The sequence below is a fragment of the Stegastes partitus genome, unplaced genomic scaffold (assembly GCF_000690725.1).
Source record: "Stegastes partitus isolate 25-593 unplaced genomic scaffold, Stegastes_partitus-1.0.2 Scaffold260, whole genome shotgun sequence".
Taxonomy (NCBI): Eukaryota; Metazoa; Chordata; class Actinopteri; family Pomacentridae; genus Stegastes; species Stegastes partitus.
Window position 1 is genome coordinate 71,281 of NW_007577991.1, and position 22,629 is coordinate 93,909.

The 22,629-nt window shown below is 39.4% G+C and overlaps 1 protein-coding gene across 1 annotated transcript in view; it reads left to right on the plus strand.

Moving 5' to 3' along the window:
• lrrk1 (leucine-rich repeat kinase 1) overlaps nt 1–22,629 on the plus strand; it is an 85,260-nt gene that overhangs the window by 2,255 nt on the left and 60,376 nt on the right. The window contains exons 2-7 of the mRNA XM_008282150.1: nt 830–966; nt 10,797–10,984; nt 16,324–16,495; nt 16,993–17,172; nt 20,017–20,153; nt 21,189–21,415. Coding sequence (XP_008280372.1) covers nt 951–966; nt 10,797–10,984; nt 16,324–16,495; nt 16,993–17,172; nt 20,017–20,153; nt 21,189–21,415 — 920 coding nt within the window. The 5' untranslated portion in view covers nt 830–950. The remainder of the gene's footprint in view (nt 1–829; nt 967–10,796; nt 10,985–16,323; nt 16,496–16,992; nt 17,173–20,016; nt 20,154–21,188; nt 21,416–22,629) is intronic.

Here is a 22,629-nt window from a genome sequence, read left to right on the forward strand (position 1 = left end):
GAGAACCGAACATTTCTCATCATTCCCTGAGGCTGTGCAGTCACTGGGGATAAAATGCAGCATCTTGCTTTTAACAATGGCTGGTGTCTTGATCTAAGGATATTATCGTTGCTTTTGTTGGCCATCAGAGCAAGTCGGTATCAAGCTGGAAAAAAAAATCTAACCAGCATGCATTGTGCAGCGATCACCAGCGATTGAATCCGTGCAGGTCTGACTCTTGTCTAACAAGCCTATTGTGTTCTCCTTTTATGATGGGTCAGGCTTAGATTCGTCCTCAATAAAGCCGATATGGATCAGTTGAAATCACTGACACACAGTGACACAGACTTCAACACCCCAAGAGGAACTGATGGTATATAGCGTTAAAGGTCAAGGAGGGTCAGGACAGAGGAGGACTGATATTTGCTGTGTGGCGTTATGTTTAGACAAGAAACCAGACTGGAACTGTCTCATGTAGAATTCTCAGGGATCTTGTATAGAAATGCAGTATTGAATCACTAAGTACTTTTTTTAGGCTGTATATATTTTTTTTTAATTCAAAAATTGCACAAGTACACCGAGTTGTGCTCTGACCAGAAACAATCTTATCTGTGCCATCTATTGCAATCCAACACGACAGACAATAATTCTTTAAATAAATGTATAATTTTTGTTGCAATAACCCTTGAAATACTAGCACAGCTCCTGGATCCTTAAAAGCAATTAAAGTGTGAAAATAGTATTGTATTTGTACAGAAATATGGTAGCCATTGAGCTGTACAGCTGTCTATTTAACTTGTAGAATGTTTTGTCTGTGTTTGTTCTTCATGAGCGCTTTGTCTTTGTACAGGGTGACAGCTAAGCCCAGGCCTCCTCTGCTCTGATTGTGGTTAATGTAACCATTGACACCAGTGGGAATGTCCTACTGACCTGTTGGCCTTCCCCAACACTCTGGAGACACTCTGAGCAACATGGAGCAAGAAATCAGTGAGTAATCTCCCAGCATGTCTTCTATCCCTCTCTAAATCGTTGCATACACATTGCTTTGTTTTCTAGCTGGCAGGTTCAAAAAGAATGTTGCTGAAAAGTGAAACGTGTCTACGTGTGGAACAACTCGAACACTGCTTAAATTTAGCAAAAAGAGAACAGAAACCAAGATGGTTTCAAAAACATAACGGTCTACTGTTCAGCTGTGTGTAGTAATTAGACTGTGCTCACTGTACAGAGGGAGAAAGATTTTATCGCATATTACACACCTAAGCCTTTCCGGCATATATCACATACACATTTCTAGTTTTCATGTAGTATGTAGCAGTTAAGACTGTCAGAGCTGAAGGAAAAGAGAGTTTCTTCGACAACAGTCAAATTGGACAGAAACAAAAATGGTCCAGTTTGATCATCAATATTGCGTAACACTGCTATAGTAAGTGATACAGGGATTGTTGTCTTTGATATGTAGTGAATGTTCATTTATGGTTTTTTATGCAAATAGACGGATACTTGTGTGTATACAGAAGCGTTTATTAAAGGCAATAAAATAAAAACACAATGCACACAATCTAATCTATCTAAATGTACTGACAACTGAAGTGTGTGTGTGTGGCATGTTGGGTGTGTGCCAGATAAAACGTGTGTATGCAGAGTATGAACACACGTGTTTGTTCAGAGCGAAACAGTTTGTGAAGTGGGAGTTGTTAGTTTCCTCTCTATGTGTGTGTGTCTGTGCTCGATGCAAGATACGTGTGACAGGTTAGAAAAGAGGATGTTTGTTTGCATACAAGACTCTGTTTGTGTGCAGCAGAATTAAAGTTTACACTCAGTTATCGGTGTGCATCTGGCTAATGAGTGGTCTTCAGGGAGGCTCTTGTGTCGCTGCTATAGGAAGACAGCTGGGTGTAGGACAAGGACCTCTCCCCAGCTGAGAAGTAGGAGTGGGGAAAGAGCATAGACATTTTATAGATAAGAGAGAGAACAAAAGTAAAGCTCCAATCAGAAAGTAACTGGAGCAAAAGTTCACCTAAAATCACACAAATGAATTCAGAAAATTAATTTGTCATCATCCTTACTATTGCTAGATAGTCTTGATAGGAGTTGGCGTTTGGCTGGATTACAACAACTTCCACAATCTTTGCTACCAAACAACTGTGATGTATACAGTTTTAGTCTGAGGCACTCTGCTTGCTAGACATGGGATGGTGTCGACTTGACTTGTTAGAAAAACATAGGCAAAAATAGTATCAAATAAAAATAGTGCAATATAGCAAAGGGTAGAAAAGCTGTCCCTAAAGTCTTTAAAAAAGAGAATCTTTGAATTCCACGCTCTAAAATTTGGCAGCAGCAGCGTTGACTTTCTCTACGTCCTTGCCTCTAGCGGTGTGTATGGGGCAGAGAGCGGCTCGATCGCGCCTCAAGTTGGGATCTATCATTCTTTCTTTTGGCGGAAATAAAATGTTTTTAGTTTATCCAGTTGAACAAGTTAACAAATGCATTCTATTGCAGTGGCCGATAAAATGACCCCAAGCAAAAAATGAATAAATTCAGTTTAACTTTGATAATACTTCAATATTAAGAGTGAAGCAAAGATAAGATGTAAGCATGGATTTCTGAAAGTGTAACTAAAACTTTAAACGATTACACATATTTAACTCAAAAAAATGGTAGTTAATCTGCTAATTCATGCATAGACATGCTCTGTTACATATCCTTCAGTCATTCAACAAGGTAATTCCATCTGAAATCATCAGGGACCTTCTGCTCAACCATCTCTAATTCGTTTGAATATTTTTTAAAATCATAAACTATTGATTTAAAGTGATTTAAAGCATATTTGAGTTTCTTAAAAAGCGCTATATTAAACAAATGTATTATTATATATAAAACAGTATCTGTGAAATTTTACATCGATATATCAAATACTTTCCAAATTTTTTGCTTTTAATTGCACATCGCCCCTCTTTAAGCGCAATAATATAAAATGTGTCAACATTTTTTAGCTATGTTTAGACGACAATGTCTCACAAACTATTAAAAGTAAAAACCTAAAAATTTGCACCGTTATTTTGTTATTGTGCAATCTGCAGTATTGACAAGCAGATCAAATAGTTATTATGGATGAGTTAAAATATGAATAATTAAAGAATTAAGATGCAGAACTCAACTAGTTTTATTTTCTGAAACATATGTAAATTGCATATAACAATATTACAAAACAAAACCTATAACATGCTTGGATAGTGCTCGGTAGCCCAATCATAGTAGAACAGAATTCTGGAGTTTCAAAATGGTTCTCAAAATATAACTAAGAAAATGTATTTTTTAGTATGGGTTTATTTTTTATTTTCAGATCCCACTTTGTAGATGTAAGTCATGGTTTGGAGGACACCTTTCATGCACTTCTGGGTAATTTCTTTGTGAATTATCACTGCTTTAGGTCATTAGGATGACATTAGCAGAATATAACCATAACCAAGTATATAGAGCTGTTGGGACAGTGGGAAATTTTCCCTTTACCCATTTGTCGTGGACCAAGTAGTCAAAGCGCAAAAACACAGGTTTAAAATTCACAAAAGACAGATTTATTTTGCTCAAAAAAAGAAAACATTTGCGAAAAAACAACTGAAAGTACTAAAATCCGAGTTGCAGGGCCCTTTAAAGGAGATCAACAAAATATAGCTCTCCTGAAAAACAAGGCTAACAAAACTGGACATTAACTCAACTAACAGACCTGCCAGACTGAGACCCTGGTGTAACATATATACTGGCTGATCAGACCAAATTTAACGCATGGGGGGAAACTATATAGGCAACAACTAAAACTAATACAAAGAAACCCAAATCCCCCCATGATGTCAGAGCTTTTGGTCTGATCTGTGAGAGGGCCTTCAGAATAAAGCCATGCTCCGCCCTCAGCCCCATCTTTTGTCAATCTCCAACCAGGAAGTGCCGTGCAGCAGCCAGGTAACTCAAAGAAAAGAGAAACAAATTAATAGCAAAATGACAAACAATGTAAATTAAATGTGTGCCTTCCATCTAGAAAACAGAGTTGTCAAAATGCTCATAAACCAATTTTTAATGTGTGTGTGTAATTTAAGTGGGTGTAACTCAAAGTAACTGAACATGTGGTAATGGTGTTTGTCAGTGTGTGAACCCTTCAGCCATCTGTGTGGCTAGGGGCATGGCCATCACACCATTATACACAGGACTGGTTTCTCAAGCCTACAAAGTTAGGTCCGAAAATAAAAAATATGCCCATATTAAAAGACAAACAAACAAACAAACAAACAAAAAACAATAAAACCCCAAACATTTTCTTATTCGTATTTGAACCGATACTGTAGACTCTGAGTCTGTGGAATGATGAGAAATATCAGGCTTTTATCTTTAATAGTTCTGAGATGTTGTCATTCACAGATGATGATTTGCGATGGAACAACCCATTAGGTTGGAGGGCGAACGTTTGTCTGCTTTGCCACCTCTGCAGTAATGCTACTGAATGTGAACACTTCAGGTTATAAAATAATGGCTTTTGTTTCTGTTGGGTGCCAAGCACATATTTTTCCAATTACTAAGTCATACAGCATCCCACCACCATTATTAAGATATTGCCAGATTCTAGACAATGTTCACAATAAAGGTATCTCTACTGCCAGGTTTTTATGGTGAAATACATATAAATACTCAACAATTTCATAATTAGGGTCCGAGCACCCAAAAGGGTGCGAAGACCCTATTGGAATTGCTAGGGTTTATAGTATTTTTTCTTTGAAATACAAGCTAATATTAAAAGACTTAAAGTATTGTCATATAAAATGATGGAAGATGTGGATAGCCTAAACTGTTCTGAAAAAACAAACAAAAAACAGAACAAAACCCAAGATACAGCATGTATGTCCCATCCTCATAAAGACCAACACAGCTACCATGAAAACAGACTAGAAAATATCAGGTGTTGTATTAAACATATTTTCATAGTCAGCATGATAGACATGTAATGGTCTGGTTGCTCCATCTTCAATTTCTAAGATTTTCTTCTTTTTTTTTCTTCATTTTATTTCATAGTAAACTGATTGTCTTTGGATTTTTGACTAACAAAAATAAGGCATTAGATGACTTGTAATGTAATTATGATGTAATATAGATTTGCTTTAGGAATCTAGTAATGCATCTAATGTACCATTAGACTGTAAAAATTACACTGTATCATAGCAAAGACAGTAAAAGGGAGAGAAAGACAGGAAGCGTAGTGGTTGGCGTGATAATACACAAAGGAGTAGCACAGTGCCTCGCTGCCCCCACCCCCTCCTGTTTGACTACCTCACTCTCCCTGCTTCCCCCATCCTGCCTTTCTCTTCGGTCTGTTTGTGGGTGGAGGGAGATCATCCAAGGAGTGCAGCCAGGATGCTTGAGGACACTTGGTACAAACTGCACAGCAGTTGAAGTGACGCTATGAAAAGAAAGTGATTAGATTTAGATGTGATGGAGGCAGGAAGAAGAGGAGGATTTGCTGCTTCGCTATAAGCAGGTTAGTCGAAGAGAGGATCAGAGGGGCAGAGCTAAATGCTGACTGAAGCGTTGTTTATATGCCGCACATGTAGGGCTGCTTGAGCCTAAAAGCTTCTCTGCACCGAGCTGTGATTCTACGAGCAGATGACTGACATTAGAATTGAATGAGCCAGTGAGGTCTGCCGATCTATGTGATAAATCACATTTCAAATACAAATGATAGATACTGGAATTTGTCCTCTGGCCAGGCTAGACGTACCACTGCCTGATGTTGAACTCAGCCAGTTAACATCTCATCATATGTCTTAAAATAGCAGGATGTAGCCTAACACATCCAGTTGCTTAACATGTTTTTAAGCCCACCTAAAAACTTGCATGCCATACATATAGGCCTACAATGAAAAATGCTCTGAAATGGATTGAAATTTACAACCCACAATATTAAGAGTTAAAAACAAGCTTTAAATGCAGTGAATAACTATAGTTGAAATGTTACAATAAGTATTATAAAAAACAGGGTTTGAATTTATGAAAATTGTGAGAGTTACAACTTTAAACACATTTTACAAACATGATTTATGTTAAACACGTTTCTTTCACAGTACTGAATAGTCTACGCTTTACCTTCTTAATTTTCTGTACTGTTGGTCTGTCGTGTGGTTGTCTGTGAACTTTTAGGATCCCTTGGTCAGTAGGCACATCATGCATATTGGTATTATATACATCTGTCAGCCACAATGGTTTAGCTACCTGCCTAATATAGTGTAGTCCCCTTAGTGCTGCCAGTACAGCTCTGCCTTGTTGGGGCATGGACATGGGATGTCTGGAGGTGTCCTGTGGTGTCTGACACCAGCATGTTGGCAGAGGATGCTTTGGCTCCTGTAGGTTGCTGAGTGGAGCCTCTGTGGAGTTTGTTCGGGTACATTCTGCAGCAAATGCTTGATGGGCTGAGGCTCTGGAAAGAGGTTGAATCAACCCTGTGAAATCTTTGTTGTGTTCCTCGAGCCACTCCTGAGCAGTTTTTGAGGTGTGGCGGGATACCTTGTCTTGCTGGAGGCTTTTGCAGCCGTCGGTTGGTGCCAGTGCCAGGTGGGGTGGCATTGCACTGCAGCAATGTGAGTGGTACGTGTACCATCCACATAAATGCCAGGACCCGTGCTTTACCAGTAGACAACTGCAATGCAACAAGATGATTACTATAATTCACTTTACATGTCAGTAGATTTAATGTTGTAGCTAACTGGTGTGTATGCATATCTTACACATACAGATAAGTTGTGTTTTGACCATTGAAGTGGACAGTAGCACCACTGTTTTGATTCTAGTACATGGTCAGAGTTATTCCATTGAGCATGCACTGTGATTCACCTGAAGTAGACTCTCCTTTGCAGCAGATTTGTTTTATGGCACATATTGTCTGTTGGTTGTGTGGGCAGTAAAGTGATAACTGTAATCAACTGTTGTTGGTCTTAAAGTGTTGTTGCCACCAGTGTGTGTTTTGTCCATTGGACTGAATACTTTCCACAGTGGTGGTCCAGCACTGACCGAGGCAAAAAGAAGCAGTTGATACATATTTTTAGGTTCGGACTATGGGGCTCTTTTTAGTCCAATTGAATGTTTTTTTTTGTTGTTGTTGTTGTTTTTTTTAAATAGAAATGCTTTTGAGTCAGTGTACTGAGAACTGTAAAGAGCTACAGGTATGCACTGAAACCACTAAATGAAATCAAATTAGCTACTTAAACACCTTAAAACGCCAAAATGCTTGAGACAGAATTCATCACATTTTTTCTTAAAAGATTATTTTCTTCATTTTTGCTTTTGTCCAAAGGGAGACAGTTGGGATGGACAAAAAAATGGGGTAAGAATGAGGGAGAAAGACATTTAGCAAAGGTTCCCAGTCATACTCCAAACAAGTTGTAAAGTGTGTGCCTTACATTGTACTTGTTGATGGGGAACCTCCAAAGCTGTTTTGGGTTTTCTTAACCAAATGGTGCACAGTTTGTAGTGCCATGACAATCCTTTGTCTCACAGCCTCTTGCATAACATTGACTGAGGGGTTTCACTGCATTTAGAAAAAAAGAGCACTGGCAACATATTGTTACTTTGCATCAGTAGATACACTGAAGCGAAGAATCAAAGTATAGAATAGGAGGACATAAATTTCGATGCATCCCATATCTGGTGTATAAGACCTCCACTTGGGGCTTTTATGTCTGTGTGTTCTGTATCAGGATCCTGTCTAGTTTCTGCTACAGCTCTGAACAAAGTTCAGTTCATGCGCTTGTAAAGTCAAATCATGTCACTCCGAAATTTTTATGACTGAAACAAAAAACAGCCATGCATTTTGGTTCCTTTATAAATGTATTGTAAGCCTCCTGGAAAAATGACAGTACCTGCTCGGTCAAAAATATACACACAACAACTTGAATTATTGGCGTTGATGATGTAGGAAGCCATGTTATTTTTTTGTGGCATGGCCTCTTTATTTCTTGTGTGTGATTACAATTGCTGACTTCGCTGAGACAATTTAAATAGGACCCTTTTGATACACTCATTAAATTCAGCCATAAATGGTACAAATGGAAAGTCTAAGGAGCTCTGCAAAGATCTGAAAAAGCAAATCGCTAACTTGAACGAGTCAGGAAAGTTCCTTGGACCCATGACAAAGCAGTTACAACTGTTTGTAAATATAAAGTGCATGGCAGTTGTGTTACTGTCATGATCGGGAAGAAAACACAAGCTATCACCTGATGTTGAGAGACAATTGGTCAGGATGATCTAGGGTTCAATCAAGAATAACCAAAAAGCAGGTCTGGAAACACAGTTCTCAGTGTCCATGTTTAGCTGAGAGGCTACAGGGCAGGAAGGACGGCCTTCCTCTTGAAGTGCACCCTAAGGTTTGCTGCTGATCACATGGACAAAGAAAAAGCTGTTCTACTGCCATTGGAACTGGAGCTTTACACTCAGGCAGTGGAATAATAAAGAAGGAGGATTACCTCCACATTCTTTAGAAAAACCTAACATCATCAGCCAGAACACTGAGTGTCAAAAGTGGTACAGAAATACTAAAATCAAGCTAGAATTAAGGTTTTAGACTGGCTTCGCCAAATTCCTGACCTACACCCCATCAAGATCCTCAACAAGACTGTGCTGAAGAAACAAGTCCGTGTCAGAAAGCCTAAACATTTAATGGAACTGCACCAGTTCTGTCTAGAGAAGTGACCAAAGATACCACCAGAAGCTTGTGGACTTGAGGTGAAAATGGCCAAGGGACAATTTACCAAATATTAGCAATGATGTATATTTGTTTTTGTCCCACCAGATTTTGTCGTATTTTCAGATGTTCGATAATCTATGAAAGAACCAAAATCCTTTTTTTTTTTTGTGACGAATGGGTTTCAACTCACAGAAACTGAAGACTGCCATCACATGTATGGTCTTTACAAGTGTATGCACATATGTATATGCCATGATATTCATGTTCTTGTGTAAACTTTAGTCCACAACTGTATGCAAAAAACATGGTTGTCTCTGTCATTTGTCTCAAAAGTCTCCTTTTGCTGCAGCCTCTCTCTACACATCCATCAATAATTGCAAAGATGTTGAATCTCCACCATTGTTTCCTCATGTAGCAGAAATCATGAATATATGATGTCTAAATCAGATGGACAAGTGAAAAGAGAAGTTTGTTGATTGGGATCTGTTGGCTATTTCATCCCTCTGACGGTCTTCCTTCAGCTTTACCAGACTGCTTCTGGAAGACTGTAATAGGAGAGTATTGACAAAGGGTAGGAGGTCTGTGAGTCTGCTCTGGGTCTAATGGTTTCACCCCCTCCGGCTTTCTCAAATTCCCTCTGCAGCCGGTCAGACTCTGGCTTTGTTAATTATTTATTGAAAGATCACTTGGCTGCATAAAGTCGCAGTATGTATGTGTATGTGTGTGTACGTGTATATATACATATACACACATACACAGCCCCTGCAAGAATGTCCTCATTCATTTTCATTTGCATGCTAGTGTTTTTAGGAAATATTAATGCTATACTACATTCAATGTAGTTTTTCTATCACAAACCACATATATAATAGTTAGTATAACAGACAGCTGTAGCTGAGCTGGTTGTCCACAAGGTTAGCAGTTCAGTTCTCCTCACCTCTGTATGTCGAAGAATCAAGAGACTGAACAGGAAGTTGCTCCTGGTGGCAGGCAGCACTTTGCATGGCAGCTCTGTCACCATTGCTGTGTAACAGTGTGTGTGAATGGGTGAATAGGAAACACATTGAAAGTAGAAAAATGCTGTATAAGTGCAGACAGCACAATTACTCAATTCAATTCAATTTTCAATTCAATTTAATTTGTATAGCAAAGACTGTATTTACAACATATGCCATCTCACAGCGCTTACCAAAGTAAGGTGAAGACCTTACAAATTTAAACAGAGAATCCAATTATCCAAAGATGTCTTTGGACTCCCTCTGAGCAAGCGGTCGGCAACGGTGGGAAGGAACCAAATCAAATATAAATATAAATATTTTGGGGGTGGGTGAGGCCAGCGACTCCAGATCCAGAGACGTCCGCAGAGAGAACAAACACAGGACCTTGGGGGAAACACAGAGTTAGTGACATGTAATGGTGGTTATAACTGTATGGAAGAAGGAGAGTAGAGTAAAGGAAAGGAGCTCAGTACATAATGGGTAGTCTATTATGTAGTCTATTATATAGACTGCCGGGTAGCCCCGGCAGTCTATTTTTCACAGAATTACTGTGACTAGCCTTCATCTTTTTTGATTTAATGGCTTATAAACAGCAATTTTTAAAAAAGAGTGATACAGTAGTTTTGAAGACAACCACACAGAGCTCCTAAAGGGACAACATTTGATCACAGCACATGACAGCACTTGAAAGTTTAGATTAGATTAGATAGATAGAATTTAGATAGAACTTTTATATACCATCACAAGAGATCAAGATATTGTTGCCGTTTTGTGACCAAGGGTTTTGGTATTAAGTTCTGTGTGTAAATTTGTCTGAGTCATGTAAGTTCAGTGTCCAGTATGTGTTACACTTGGCTTCAAAGGCAATTACTCTTTCACAGTGTGCACTAATCCAGTCAGCTGTGCTTTAGTTGAGGCCATGACCACATTCTTTAATAAGATGACCTAGTTCTGGGTGAACGCTTCTATAAAGTCTCCAGTAATACAATGTGTTAAATAGCATTTGTGAGGAGAAATGGGATCATACAGAAGCTTTTTGTGGCAGCGTGCTGCAGGTTTAACTCTCATTTGACCACTGTCCTCCCTCTTTGTTTTGTCAGGCCCTGGGGAGGCAATGGGAGCCAAGGCATCCATGGTGGAAGGTACCGGGCCCGGCTCTACTCTTCCTTCACCTACTTTGGAGAACATCCAGGCAGCATATGAAGATGGAGAGGAGGAGGTTGCCAGGGAGCTGATTCAACAAGCCTGCTGTGTGGAGTGCAGTGCAGGCCCCCCCTACATTCATGGGGTGAGTCTCAACTGCACTACTGGTTTGGTTTTAATCATCAATAAAACAGTATGCTGTATGTGGGGTGGTATTGATGAAAGGTTGTAATGATAAACAATCCAAACAGATCGACGAGAGGGAGAGGTTTTTTTAAAATAGCGTCTTGGAATTAAGGGGGCTTGAGTGGACCTAAAAAGTGTGTTACAGTATTCTCTCACCTACAACATGTAAATTTAGACATCACATTCATACAAGAAACACACTTGTGCTCAGTAGACCATCAATGACTCAGCAGGGCTTAGATAGGTAGCATTTTTTGTGCTAAAATCAACTTTTAAATGAGAGCCTCAGATAAATCAATTGATTAATCAATAAGTAAATTGTATTCCCTCTGATACCATGTGTGACTCCAAGGGGGGATGTAATAAAATGACAGGCTCCCTTTACCAATCTGTGTTCTTGACCAAACAGTAATGAGCGTTCACAGCTCTTTCCCCTCTCACGTGGGACGTGCCAGGGAACATGCAATGTGACACTTACAGATTACTTATTGATACACCTAATTATTTTATACATGCTAATATTTGCTTAAAACTTTACATTTGATCACATAAAGCTTACTGCATTGAGAAGAAAAATGACAACCACAGATTCTGGAATGTCCCTTTACCAGAAATGAGAAATGAGGAAATGTTCGCTTTAACGCTGGCAGTGTGGAATTTGAGAAACAATCAAAATCCACACCAGCCCATCTATCCATTACCTATCCCAGCTGACTCAGGGTGAAGGCAGGGGACACCCTAGACAGGTCGCCAGTCTATCGCAGGGCCACACTTAGAGACAGACAACCAAGCACACTCACATTCACACCTACAGACAATTTAGAATCACCACTTAACCTCAACATGTTGCTGGACCTTGTGGGAGGAAGCCGGAGAGTCCGGAGAGAACCCACGCTGCACGGGGAGAACATGCAAATTCCACGCAGAAAGATCCCAGTGCCCCCACCGGGACACGAACCGGCGACCTTCTAGCTGCGAGCCAACAATGCTACCAATTGCAGCTCACAAGAGCCCTTTTAAGAAAATTAGAAATTTGATAGATGAGGTTTTCAATAACTCTGAACTTTGCTGATTTCAACTGACACTAAAAGTTTAATGCCAGCAGTTTTGCTGTGTACAGTCATGGTCAAATGAACCATGTTTGCAGTATTTTGAGCTGAAAAATAGGGAAACACACTCTGGAGACATGTGAGAAGCCTATTACTTTGCTGAAAAGGGGCACAATTTGGGACTTTTAAATATCCGGCTCCAACATCTTAATGACCTCATAGTACCATGTTATCCCAAAAGATCACTACGCTGTCAAAGTGCAGGGTTACGTGGTTCATAGAATAGACTGGGAGGCAGAGCCTTCAGTTATCAGGGTCTCCTGTTGTGGAATCAGCTTCCAGTTTGCATTTAGGAGGCAGACACCCTCTCTACTCTTAAAATTTCAAAAACCTTCCTATTAGATGAAGGTTATAGTTGTCTCATACCATCCGTTAGTTAAGTTGCGGTAGGACCAGACTGCTGGAGGACTTCCCATGATGCAATGAGCACTTTACTCTCCACTTTTCCCTCTCCACGTTAATGCCATCATTGCGTATCATTAACTTGGTGTCTTCTCTTTTCCATAGTTTGTGCTTTGTCTTATTTCACTCCACATGTACCTTTCTGCAGGTACCTTTGGCTTTGGATGCACATTTCTGATTTGTGCTTACTGGCTTCAATAAACCATGTTTATTGTTCTCTTGTTGTCTCATCTTTCCTTTCTCTCCACTCTCTCCTCACTAACCGGTTGAGGCAGATTCCTGTCCTCCCTTGGCCTGGTTAAGCCTGAGACTTGTTCCTGTTCAAAGGGAGTTTGTTTTTTCTTTCCAATATTGCCAAGTGCTCACACAGAAGGAATCTTCAGAGAGTTTTGTGGAAATTCCCTCCCAAAGTGTTGTGAGAAAGCCACTCGTCAACAGTCTTTGAAATAAGCCGCAACATGCTTCTTCTTCCTCTAAATGTCAATTGTAAACTGTGCGTTAACACTTTCACTACCGTGTTTAGTACTTTTTAATACAACATCTGCTGTATTCTGTTGTAAATCTTGTAAGGTGTGTGAACCTGCTGCTGGGCACTTTTCAGACCAACATTGTGTAAACAACAAAAAACAGGTATTTTCTGGTGCATCGGTCCAGTAAATAATGATTTGTAGTCAGTGCCTTTTTTATTATCAGTCAAACATCACAGGGTTTGTATATGACAGTGGTGGTAGTGTCATTCGGGCCTTCAGGCAGGTGATCTGTTGGCTGCTCTCAACTAGTAAGTGGGAGCAAGCCTTTCTGAGGGAATCCAGTTTTGGACAGAATGGTACATTTGGAACTGTTTGTCGGATGATGTGGATAGAATCTTGTGCAAATGATATGAGCCTAGAATTAATTTTTATCTTTCCACATAGGACTGCAACAAACACAAATATCAATAGATTGTTTTTTAGTCCCGGACTGGGCCTGAATTTTTCTGCACTGCTAAAAATAAATGGAATGGAATGCTTCCTTGTGTTTGTCAGGTGTTGTCAGCACTGCTTTTGAGTACTGACTTTTTTTAATATAACTTTTCCCCTTAACCACCTATTTGGTGTACCATGCACTTCATGTGGTTTTGCTATGTCTTGACTGGTTCAGAGGAAATAGTACATTTATCATCCTTTAACAACCTGTTATATGAGAGATAAGTAAGATAAAGGCCACTTCACTTTACTGTTGTGGACCGGGCTGGCAGTGTTAAAGGAGGAAACACGAAACCTTACTTTTGTTTAAACTGAAAAAAGAAACAACAGGATTCGACAGGATTCCATCTGTTCCATTTTGTCATCTGTCTCAAATATACTTGCAGTTTACTCAATAAACATGCAGTATGTGCTTTCCACAGACATTTCAGCTTTAGTGCAATGTATGTCTGGATTACTGTAAATAGACAGTTAAGAAAGGCTTCCCATTTAGTAGTTTGGACTTGTAAAGGCAGAATTTAACTTCTTGTTGTGATCAGTAAAATTATCCATTTACCCATTATAATGGTGATTGCCAAGAAACAACAACAACCACAAAAAGCATCATATAGCTGTGTTCATTATTTAGCTGATTTAAAATATATTAGCTGGTGCAGTGGTCAGCACTGTCGCCTCATGGATAGATGGTCCTCGGTTTGAATCTGGGCCTGGGAGCGTTCTGTGTGAAGTTTGCATGTTCTCCCTGCATGGATTCTCTCCAGGTTCTCCAGCTTCTTCCCACAGTCCAACGACACGCTGAAGCTAATTGGTGATTCTATATAGACAGTAAGTGTTAATGTGAGTGTGCTTGGTTGTCTGTCCCCCTGTGTAGTCCTGTGATAGACTGGCAACATGTCCAGGTCGCTCCTTGACTTCACCCCAAGTCAGCTAGGATTGACTCCAGCCTCCCACCTTAGGGCTTAAATGAAGTTAGCCGCTGATCACATGAACAAAGAAAAGGCCTTCTGAAGGAAGGTTCTGTGGTCAGATGAGACAAGCATTAAGGAGAGGAGAAGAGGGGGAGACTTCGAGAACACCTTCAAGCATGGTAGTGTTAGACCCAGTTCTTTTGTTGAAACAGCTCCAAGAAATAGTCAGAGAAAAGTTGAGGTCTCAGGTTAAACAGTTTATTCAGGTCACATGAAAAGTTTTGCAGCGCTGGATTCAGACAGACAGAGAGTGATCTCATGTCCAGCTGAACTGAGTTTTTTCGGTTTCAGGTTACAGATATCTTCTTGGGCTGGGCCTGCCCCGAATGTAGATAAGACTTGTACGCTACTGAGTTTAATTGGCCAGTTACCAATGGCGTGGACAGGCATACCTCTTCTGTGCTCTGTCCACGTCCTTGATATTTGGTAAGCAACATGTGTGGATGTTGTTGGCACGGCGTGTAGCTAAAGTAACAATCGTATCTGATAGAAAAGCAGTTTCCGTTATCTCCAAATGTGTGAACCGGTTCTCACCGGCCATATAATCTTCAAGGATGTATGCTGTGCTCAGTGAAAAATCCAAAACAGAGTCATAGGCTCAGTGCAAAATACACACTCAGAATACATAATAACTCGAAACATAATTAATCACAAGAACCATAGGCTTCATGGAAAAATACAGACTCAGAATACATAGTAGCTTGAAACATACTTTATTATAACAGTGGCTTGACGGTATCCTCTGGGGTTATTTTACTATCAGAGGTGCTAAGTAAACTTAATTATGAAGGAGGCTTACCTTCACATTCTTCAGAGAAACCCAAAGTCATCAGCCTGAAGCTTGGGTCTTGGATGCAGCTTGGTATTCTAAGAAGAGAATGGCCTCAGACACACATAGAAAGCCAACAAATTTAGTTGAACTGCACTAATTTTGTCAAAAGAAGTGGTCGAAGAAACAACCAGACACTTGTGGATAGCAACAAAAATGCATAATTGAAGTGAAAATGGCCAAGAGACTGTTAACTAAATGTTAGCATTTCTGTATGCATGTTTTTGACCCAGCAGATTTTGTCATATTTCCATAAGACCTGTAAGAAATCAATGAAGGAGCCAAATGCATGATTGTTTTTGGTGACAAAGACGAATGTGTTTTAATGATTTCATCTAGAAAATACGAGTTATAAAGGACATGCAAGTCAGAAAATGTATTACATTTTAGCTGAAGTAACTGGTTGCACAACAAAGTGGAGCCACTTACTATTTACTGAGATGGAAGACTGCAGTAACACCGTAGACACAGAGGAGGCTGTCACTCGGACTATGGACAGTTACAGGTTGACAAGAAGAGAACATTGTGGGGGTTTAGACTGATAAGCATATAGAGACATCCATCCATCCATTATCTATACACCGCTTAATCCTCACTAGGGTCGCGGGGGGGCTGGAGCCTATCCCAGTCGCCTTAGGGCGAAGGCAGGGGACACCCTGGACAGGTCACCAGTCTATCGCAGGGCCACACTTGGAGACTGACAACCAAGCACACTCACATTCACACCACAGAATCACCAATTAACCTCAACATGTTTTTGGACTGTGTGGAAGGAAGCCGGAGAACCCGGAGAGAACCCACGCTGCACGGGGAGAACATGCAAACTCCACACAGAAAGATTCCGGTGCCCCAACCGGGACGCGAACCGGCGACCTCCTTGCTGCGAGGCAACAGTGCTGCCAACTGCACCACCCTTCAGCTCTATAGATATATACATGGACAAAGAAAAATAACTTATCTTTGTTATTGCTGAACAGTTTGTCAGTCACACACTGCATTTGTTCTCATGATGTGTGTTGTTGTAGGTACATCTCCTGTGTGTGGCCACTCAGCATGGTGATCTACAGAGTGTGTGTTACCTCCTAAAAGAAGCCCGTGTCACTGTGCCCCACGAGCCATCCAACAGCAACCCAGCCATACTGGCAGCATACTATGGCCACACCAGCCTGGCCAAAGAGCTGCTGGATTCTATACCTGGTAGGAGGAATCAGTCATGATATATGGATCAGAGCTGACATTTTATTGTACTTATTACATGTGTTTAAACGTTATTTATGTCAAATGCAAGTTGATGTCCTGCAGCTGTGCCTCATTGAACCTGATCCGGTTTTTCTATTTATATTATTTTACTTGTACTGCTGACAAAATTAAGGCTTGTAATAATTTAAAAAGGGACTCTGACATTTTTATGCCAAAGTCAGTGGTTTCTAATACTAAGCCAGTGAAACTGTTGTGTAATTCTACAGGAACTGTGACAAATCTGAGAAAATATCTCTGATGATGTCACAGGTCATCACAGTCAATATAGCTAATATAACCAGTGTGCATAATTTAATGGTCGATGCCTATTTAAGTTAAAAACGTATAAGCAGAATAATCCCTTATAAAGTTTAGTGTTCTCATCAACACTGAAAAAACATGACTGAAAAAATCTTCCTGCTCTGATTAGTGATGGGTCTCTGGCTCCCCGACAGGTCCGTGTCTGAAGAGAGACTTGCTGAACTGGATGCTCGCCACATCTTGCCAGCAGGGTCACCTGGATGTGGTCCGCTTGCTGGTCCATAGCTATGACGCTGATGCCAAGGACTGTTCCATCCACAGTGATGAATTTGCTGTCATTACCGGGCTGCCGCTGTATGCTGCTGCACAAGCAAGTAAGGAGACACATAATAATGCAGTCCTGAAATCATCCGTGCTGTCCAAATTGTGCAGTTTGAACAAAGAGACAAAATGTAAAGTTTGCTGCTTTACTGAGTCAAAAACAAATTCTCCAGTTCTATCAAAAAATGGTTGTACAATCTGTGCGTTTTTGATCGCTAATGTCAGTCATTGTTCCCTCTCCTGTGTGTTATCCTTTTATCTAAGAACTAGCTGTAGCTATGGTTCCTTACTTCTAACTCCTGTCTCCTCTGAGACACATGTAATAGACTAGAACATGTTTGTTATGGTGTCCTGGACATCCTAAAAAGCTACGTTACTAAAAATGTCCTGGAAAATTATTTCTTGAAATGACCGGGAACCCTGCTTGATCAATTTCAGGGTCTTGAGCTGGAAAAGAGAAAGCATCGTTAGCCGAATGAAATATACATATTTGATCACATACAAATGTGTACCAGATGTGCATTTGTGTGCTGATTAGATGACCAGTGTGGTTGTTCGTTGTTTGATAGGAGGCCGCATCAGGAGTTGGTTACTTCCTGAAAATGTCAGTCAGGAATTAAGATAACCTGCTGATGCCATGTTACATATTTGGTGAAAATTGTGTCAGTGCACAAGAATTGAGAACAGAGAAAACTTGGCAAAGTGCTGATTTTATCAACAGTAGCAGAATAATTACTTTTCCCGAGCTGATGTGTATAAATCAACCTTCAAAATTATTGTTTAATGTAGTTAAACTTGTAACACTGGTCATCTGAAAATAAGTCATTTTCACAAGTAATTTATACAAAATGAAAACCACCTGCCTTCTCCTGCAATTCATTAAATCTCTGCAACCATCTGCAGGTAATGGAAATAAAGCTTCATGTTCTGATTTGAGAAGTGCTACAGAACACCTTGTCATTACAAAGGCATCAACTTTGTTTAAATCATGTCCAAATGAAACCAAGCTGCTACAGAATAACACCATAAAATTCTGCTGTCAGACTTGGCTATAACCAAGTGAACCAAATGTGTTGTTTTGTATGGAAAAAAACAGCTGTCACTGAAATAAGTTGAAATTGACAAAAGTAATAATAAATAAAAATTTAATGAACATCATGACATTGCTTTTGAATTGTGGTTCAACAGAAATATTAAAAACAAACAAACACACAAGCAAAAAACAAGCAAACAAGCATGATGGGACCCATAAACTAATATTTTGTTGAACAACCCTTTGAGCCAATCACTGCAGTCAAGTGTTTTCTGTAACTCTCAATCAGACTTCTGCACCTGTTGACAGGTATTTAAATTTTGGCCCACTGCTCATCAGCAAAGTGCTCTAATCTGTCTGGGACAGTTTTTATTTATTTATTTTTTATTATTCTTTTCACCCACAATTCAAAAGCAATGTCTTATTTCACTAAATTATAATTTTCCAAATTTGTATTTATTATTACTTTTTTTCAGTTTCTAATTATTTGAGGGACTATTATGAGTTTTGCCTTTTCTGTAATGGAAGGGTATGAATACATTTGAGCATGACTGTAGATCTAATGTCACAACCCAGCAAATAGGCTGTGACAAAAACAGGGAAAAGACACATAAAGAGTACTCATGCAATTATAAAGACTGTCAAGTGTTTTCACCAGTAGCTTCAGTGGTGCAGCTGTGGATGTATGATCGAATGTGGTGAGAGGTGTTGTCAGGTGCTGCAAGCAAAACCAAAGTAAAGCCATTTGTGACCACAGCCACCAGCAGAGTGGAGAGAGACAGAGTGCAGGCTGAACGTTGGGCCTTTTACTACCTGGGAATGGTGGGCAAAGTGCTCTGGCAGGAAGGACCGCCCACTCAGGCTACAGCAGCTCAGTGGACTGAAAACAATCTGCAACCTGTAAAATCTAGCGTTATTTACATTCATGTTTACTCGCTTGAATTAGCTTGTTGTTGCAATGCTGGATGCCTTGGCAAAGTGGAAACTCCGAACAACAAAATGTGTGATATACAAATGAGAAAAACACAGTATTTGCTCTGTTGCAACATGATTGCTCTCAGGTAAGGTGGATGAAGGTCCAACGATAATAATACTGTTCTTCAAATGACAATACCCACGTAGAAATAATTAGAAAGCTGTGTGGTAATAATTAGTAAGCCTAGTTTCCATGGCAGTAGTCCACTGCCACAGACTCCTGGCTTTAGAGGCGTGTTAACTGCATGAAGGTTCAGGACTGTCCCACTCTCAAGTTGTCAAGTATATGAGGACTCTGAGGCAGAGTTAACACTATAATGTGCCTTTTCTGTAAGTCTGCGTATCTGAAGACTTCCCTGAAGTATTCGCACATAGTTTATAGTGAAGCTGGTCGTGTTTCAATGTGGTTGGCCAGTCCCCCTGACAAAATGTCCACAAACTAAGCATGGCTGGTGTAATGAAGAAATGCGCTTGGAAGTTGAACTGTAAGTCACAACATCTGGCTGCTTGCTGTTGTGGTTGTTTTTTACACATTTGTGTAGTTGTTTGTACTTCCAGTCATAGGATTTACATCTTCGTAGGATTTACAGTTATTCGTGGCTTTCCTGACTTGGTAGTCGACTAAACTGTATAAACACTGTAATGCCACAATGATTCACTGAGCAGCTAATCACAGTGCGACTGTATCAAAATTAACTTTTTTCTTTGTTGATGCATTGTCCCAAGCAGCATGTGACATCACGACAGTGTGTCCTATTCTTAATATACCATTTTGAGCCTTGCCAAACTCACACACATTCGAGCACTACAGATGTGAGTTTAGTCTTTAGTCCTAAGGGTGAAGCTTGGGATTGGACCATAGAGTGAAGAAGTATGTTTTGTGTTTTAGATAATGAAGAGATAGCTCACTTTCTGATGAAAAATGGAGCAGGATTCTCCTCATATACCCTGATGGACCATCCAGCCTTCTGCAAACATCTCATCAGACTCAAAATACAGGAAACATCTAATGCAGAAGGAGATAAGGTCTGTGCTTCTTAACCATTACATGTAAAGCTTTCTACAGAGACCACCATTGTTAATCAGAATTTCTGTTTCTGTTAACTGACTTCTGTTTAGTTTTTGACCCCAGCAGCAAACTCTGAATGACGACGTCTCAGGGAGCTCTGCAGTATTTAGTCAAACCATGGTTATTATATGAAGAGTTAATTTACAAAGACAGATAAGTCCATTTTTGTAGATTTTCAGTCAACTTATTTTAGCTGTTGTTTGCTTGAGATAATATCAATCAAACTGAAGTTGAGTGGATTTGACTCAGTAGAAGTGACATGACAAAAAGTAGATAGTTTGATTGATATTGTCTCAGGTAGACGATGGAAAAGTGGGTTTTCTGAAGGTTTGTGAAGATGGAGTTATCTGGTTTTGTAAATGAACTCTTCATATCAATCCATTGCATCATTTATTTCTTTATAATTTCTCTTTTTATTGTCTATTAGCATTCCAAATAATGCGATAAGTTGTAATTTTGTCTTGGATTCATTAATTACTTTAAACATCTAATTAATAAGTCTTGTTTTAATTGTACAATCAGTGATTAATTAATAAAATGCTTCATTACTATTTCCATGACACTTGCAGTCCTACATATCTTGCTGCAGTGTTGTGTTATTGCTTGCCAACTACACTGTCTATTCAAAACAAACAGCAAATAAAACTGAATGCTTAAAAACTAATTACAAAGCAAAGTGCAGCATTTACATACAGATGAATAATCAAACTTTCAAGTAAGCTATGATCTATTTGTTTTTAGTGGATTTCAACATGACTGAATTTGAAATCTTAGAACTATTAAAAACTAAATCAAATGCCGGCACAACTTCAGGACGATTATGTTTAGCAATAAAATGTTTAGCAGAAACAGTTTTTTTAAAATGGTAACACCCCGTTTAACATATTTAAAAACTTGGACAGAAATACAAATAGGAAGACTTCTATCTTAAGGGGTGTGTAAGTTTTTCTCAGCCCACTTTATGAAATGACGCCCTGTGTGTCTGTGTGCAGACTGTCAGTGTGTGCTGGAGTGGTCTGCAGCTGCCTTGGTTGGAGCTAGACTGGTTCATGGACGTCTCCTCACGCATCACTCACCTGGATCTGTCATCCAACAGCCTGGCTGCTCTGCCCTCTGTGGTGCCCTGGGGTCTCATCCAACTGAGGACTCTAGATCTTTCTAACAATCTGTTGAATGAGCTGCCTTCTGCTTGCAACTCAGAGGAGGTCATCTGTTCCAGGTACCTGAGTGTCTGCCTAGATATAGCAGTGACATGTATATTTTGACTCAAACCCAAGCAGCCAACCAATGGGAACAAACTGCCAGCTTGCAGTGAAAAGAACAGTTAAGTGTGAACACATTTACATAGTTAGTGACTCAAAGTACAATTTTGATGTACTTCAATTTTGGAGTATTTAGAAATTTTTATCTATCTACACATAGTTACTGTTGTTTTCTGCAGGAGATTTTTNACCAAGCTGCTACAGAATAACACCATACAATTCTGCTATCAGACTTGGCTATAACCAAGTGAACCAAAAGTTGATGTTTAATGTGGAAGACATGAAATTACAGCAATATATCAGTTGTCCTTTTTGTTATGGTATCCTTTCCAAACTTTCTTTCCAGCACTTCTGTAAGATGTGAATTTTGCTTTGCCGTTCCATATTTTTAGGATGGCCTGCCTTTTATGTTGTCCTAAACTAGTAATACCAAAAGGCTGCATGCTTTTTCCTGACTGAATCCTATGCAAGCAGAAATACAACACAAAATTTAAAAAACGCTTAAAGTTAATTAAGTTGCAAGGATGTAACTGTATTAGTTTGACTATCTCAACAGAATCAGAACCCTTTACCACAGTAAATCAAAACTGAAATGTTCTTATGCACAGTAAACGTAGCAGTGTAATAGCTTAATGTAGATTTTTTATGAATATTCAACTGTGCTGTGGGTGCAGTTAAGCTGTATACAGTCGTCCTCAAATGTATTCATACCCTCCCATTAAAGAAGGAAAAAAACAGCTGTCACGGAAATAAGTTGAAATTGACAAAAGTAATAATAAATAAAAATGTAATGAACATCATGACATTGCTTTTGAATTATGGTTCAACAGAAATATTAAAAACAAACAAACACACAAGCAAAGAAACAAGCAAACAAGTATGATGGGACCCATAAACTAATATTTTGTTGAACAACCCTTTGAGCCAATCACTGCAGTCAAGTGTTTTCTGTAACTCTCAATCAGACTTCTGCACCTGTTGACAGGTATTTAGATTTTGGCCCACTGCTCATCAGCAAAGTGCTCTAATCTTTCTGTGACAGTTTTTATTTATTTATTTTTTATTATTCTTTTCATCCACAATTCAAAAGCAATGTCTTATTTCACTAAATTATAATTTTCCAAATTTGTATTTATTATTACTTTTTTTCAGTTTCTAATTATTTGAGGGA